Genomic DNA, 3,175 nt, shown 5'->3' with positions numbered 1-3,175 from the left:
TTGTTTTAAATAATAAATTAAAAAGTCTTTATTTTATTTTTCTTAAAACTCATACAAATGAAAGAGTGTTACATAAATGAGTCAGAAGGAGTAGACTGTAGTTGTTACCAAAAAAAATTATTTTCCCTCAATTAAACATCATCACTTAAATTGACCCAAAAGTGTATTTACAAGTATGTCCCTGCTTCTGCTTCTGTCAATGCTATTTATAGATGTAGCCGTGCCTCCACCGCGTTTTCCTTGGAAGAAGTGGCAACACTTTCACAGTTCACACTACACTTTCTTCTTCGAATCTAAGGTAGCCATGTCTATGAGCAATAACATTACAGCTTTCTTGAATTTTGTGGCATTTATGTGCTCCATCCCTATAATCGCCGCCGGTACATGGCTGGCTTCGAAGCCCGACAACGAATGTATCCACTGGCTCCGATGGCCGGTTGTCTTCATGGGTCTCGCCGTTATGCTTGTCTCCTTAGCTGGATTCGTCGGTGCTTATTGGAAAAAAGAGGGATTATTGGGTGTTTATTTGGTGTGTATGGCGATTCTCATCATCCTCTTGCTCGTGCTCCTTGTTCTTGCTTTTGTCGTCACGCGCCCTAACGGCAAGTATTCTGTACCCGGTAAGGGTTATAGCGAGTACAGGCTTGCAGGTTTCTCGTCGTGGCTGAGGAATCGAATTACAAATGGTGATAGTTGGGGGAATATAAGGGCGTGTTTGGCTGTTTCTGATATTTGTCCTAAGCTTAATACTGAGATTATTACTGCTGATCAATTCTTTGCTGCTCATCTATCTCCTATCAAGGTAAATTTATCTCACCTTGTTTTTTTTTAATTAAATATTATCCCCATAAATTTAGCCAAGAATTATTACGTAATAGAGTAAGATTTTATGTTACAAGGGCATATGAATAAAGTGAAGGTTTTTTTTTATTTATTAATTATTATCGCCAAAAGAAGGCAGGGTGGGTAGCTGGGGCATCAGCATCTAGTGCTTTTGTTATTTGTCAAAAGGGCACGAATAAAGTGGAAATAAAAGAAGTATTTGGTGGTTCTTGAGAGTTTGAGAAGGCAAAAGATAAAAGTGGTTAGGCCTAAATTAAAATGTACTACTCTACCATTTCATACGTTCTTATTTATATTTCGTGTTTAATATTTGTTACTTTATAAAATCAATGTATCAATGACAATGTTATTCCTATTTTACCCTTTGAGAGTTACTAGTCTTAATAGTACGAATTTGATCAACATAGGTAAATTAAATGATTAATTCAAGTTCATTTGTCAATTCTTCACCAAAAATAAATTATCTATGTTTATTTATTGAAAACTTACTTTTAAGAGAACACTGAATAAGAATACAATGATAGACTTACTAATTAGTTTCTTAATAGGCGTGAAATCTAAAATGCTGACATATTTTATATGAACTGTGGGAGTATAATTAAATATTTTTTGACAAGTTATTGGAGGTTTAATTTGACTTCTATTGGTTAATCATTACATTAGGATATTACTAATCTTAATAATTACGTGTGTGTTAGTTATGCAAATATAATTTTAAAAAATGAAGAAAAGATGTTGCAATATTCAAACTCGAGAAGAGTAATGATGGGATGAGATGGGACCTACCATGAGAAATTGTTGGTGAATGAAAGGATGAGTCCATGATTTTGAAAGACAATTAGTTGAGTTTGTCATCCTAATAGAGTGCAAAAACTGCATTACTGCCCATACCATCAATACAAGGTATTTATATATACATGGTGATTTTGACCCACTTGTCCAATTTATCAGCTGGTTTTAGAATGATGAATAATCTAGATTTATCTATCTGATAATGTAATGTATATGTACTTGGTGCCAAATGCTAGATTCTATTTGTGTCGCAAGAAATAATTATTGGCCGATATAAATGTTGCTCATACATATTCATTGCCCTCAAATGGCCTCAATTATAACTTTATAGTCAAATCATACGGATTGAGGGTAGATCATAAATAATGAGATAACTAGTTTACAAGTATATTTAGCTATTTACTCACACAAGTGTTGGTGTTGTGTAAATTTGCAGTCAGGATGTTGTAAACCTCCAACAATTTGTGGGTACCAGTATGTGAACCCAACTGTGTGGAATAACCCAACAAACACAATAGCAGATGCAGATTGCTCCATTTGGAACAACGACCCAAACCAGCTTTGCTATAAATGTGATGCGTGCAAAGCTGGTTTGTTAGGAAATTTGAGAAAAGAATGGAGGAAAGCAAATCTCGTTCTCATTTTAACTGTGGTAGTTCTTATTTGGGTATATCTCATTGCTTGCAGTGCTTACAGAAATGCCCAAACTGAACAACTTTTCGAACGTTACAAACAGGGTTGGGCTTGATATTATTCTTCCCCCTTTCCACTTCTCAAAACGGTTGTAGTAATGCAGTTCGGTTAACTCTTGCATTTTAGGTTCTACTTTTTGTATTTCATTTGCACATATTCTTTGTACCATCTTATCTTTGTTAAGTCATATGTGGCATTGTGCAAAACTAGCTAGTGCTTCTTTGTTTTTACTCCCTCTGTTCCATACTAGATTAGATGGATATCGTATTAAAAATATTTTTTCCATATTACTTGATCATTTATTAATGTGATAGAATTAATTAATTTTTCACATTTTATCTCTACAATTAAAAGTTAAACTTTAATCAAATTTGAAGATTCAATTTTTTTTTAAGAGATTAATATAAATAAAGGGTAAAATAATAAAATTGATCAATATATTAATAATATCTTAATCATTGTATAAATAAAAAATGTCTATGTCATATGAGACGAGGGGAGTAATAGTTTATGTACATTTTTGTTTGTAAAAGCTTTACCTGTCGTTTTGGAAAACTGAGAAGTGTACCGAAAGAGCATTTTACCCTCGTAGATTGGGTCTTTTCGTTTTTCTAAGAGAGAATAACATTTTCCATGGATGTGGGTCAATTATTTTTGTGAAAAATGTACATATTATCATATATTTAGATCAAATTAAATGTTATAATTATGGTTTCATTTAAGAAAATATTGTATATAATAGCAAACTATTAATTTAAATTAAATGTTATAAACATAGTTTGATTTAATTGTACCCCATAGCAAATTATTGCTATTTTCGCCTCTCTCCCTGGTGGAATCTCGATCG

The 3,175-nt window shown here is 32.8% G+C and overlaps 1 protein-coding gene across 1 annotated transcript; it reads left to right on the top strand.

Annotated features, from left to right (window-relative positions):
• The first annotated feature begins 244 nt into the window (after window positions 1-244).
• LOC125877170 (tetraspanin-2-like) lies at window positions 245-2,533 on the top strand. Its single transcript, XM_049558507.1, has 2 exons — window positions 245-802; window positions 2,072-2,533. The coding sequence occupies exons 1-2, from the start codon at window positions 305-307 to the stop codon at window positions 2,381-2,383; spliced, it is 810 nt and encodes a 269-aa protein (XP_049414464.1). The 5' UTR covers window positions 245-304; the 3' UTR covers window positions 2,384-2,533.
• The last annotated feature ends 642 nt before the right edge of the window (window positions 2,534-3,175 follow it).

Source organism: Solanum stenotomum, chromosome 9 (assembly GCF_019186545.1).
Source record: "Solanum stenotomum isolate F172 chromosome 9, ASM1918654v1, whole genome shotgun sequence".
Lineage (NCBI taxonomy): Eukaryota > Viridiplantae > Streptophyta > Magnoliopsida > Solanales > Solanaceae > Solanum > Solanum stenotomum.
The sequence above is the reverse complement of the archived record's forward strand: the minus strand, read 5'-3'. Positions and strand labels throughout refer to the sequence as shown.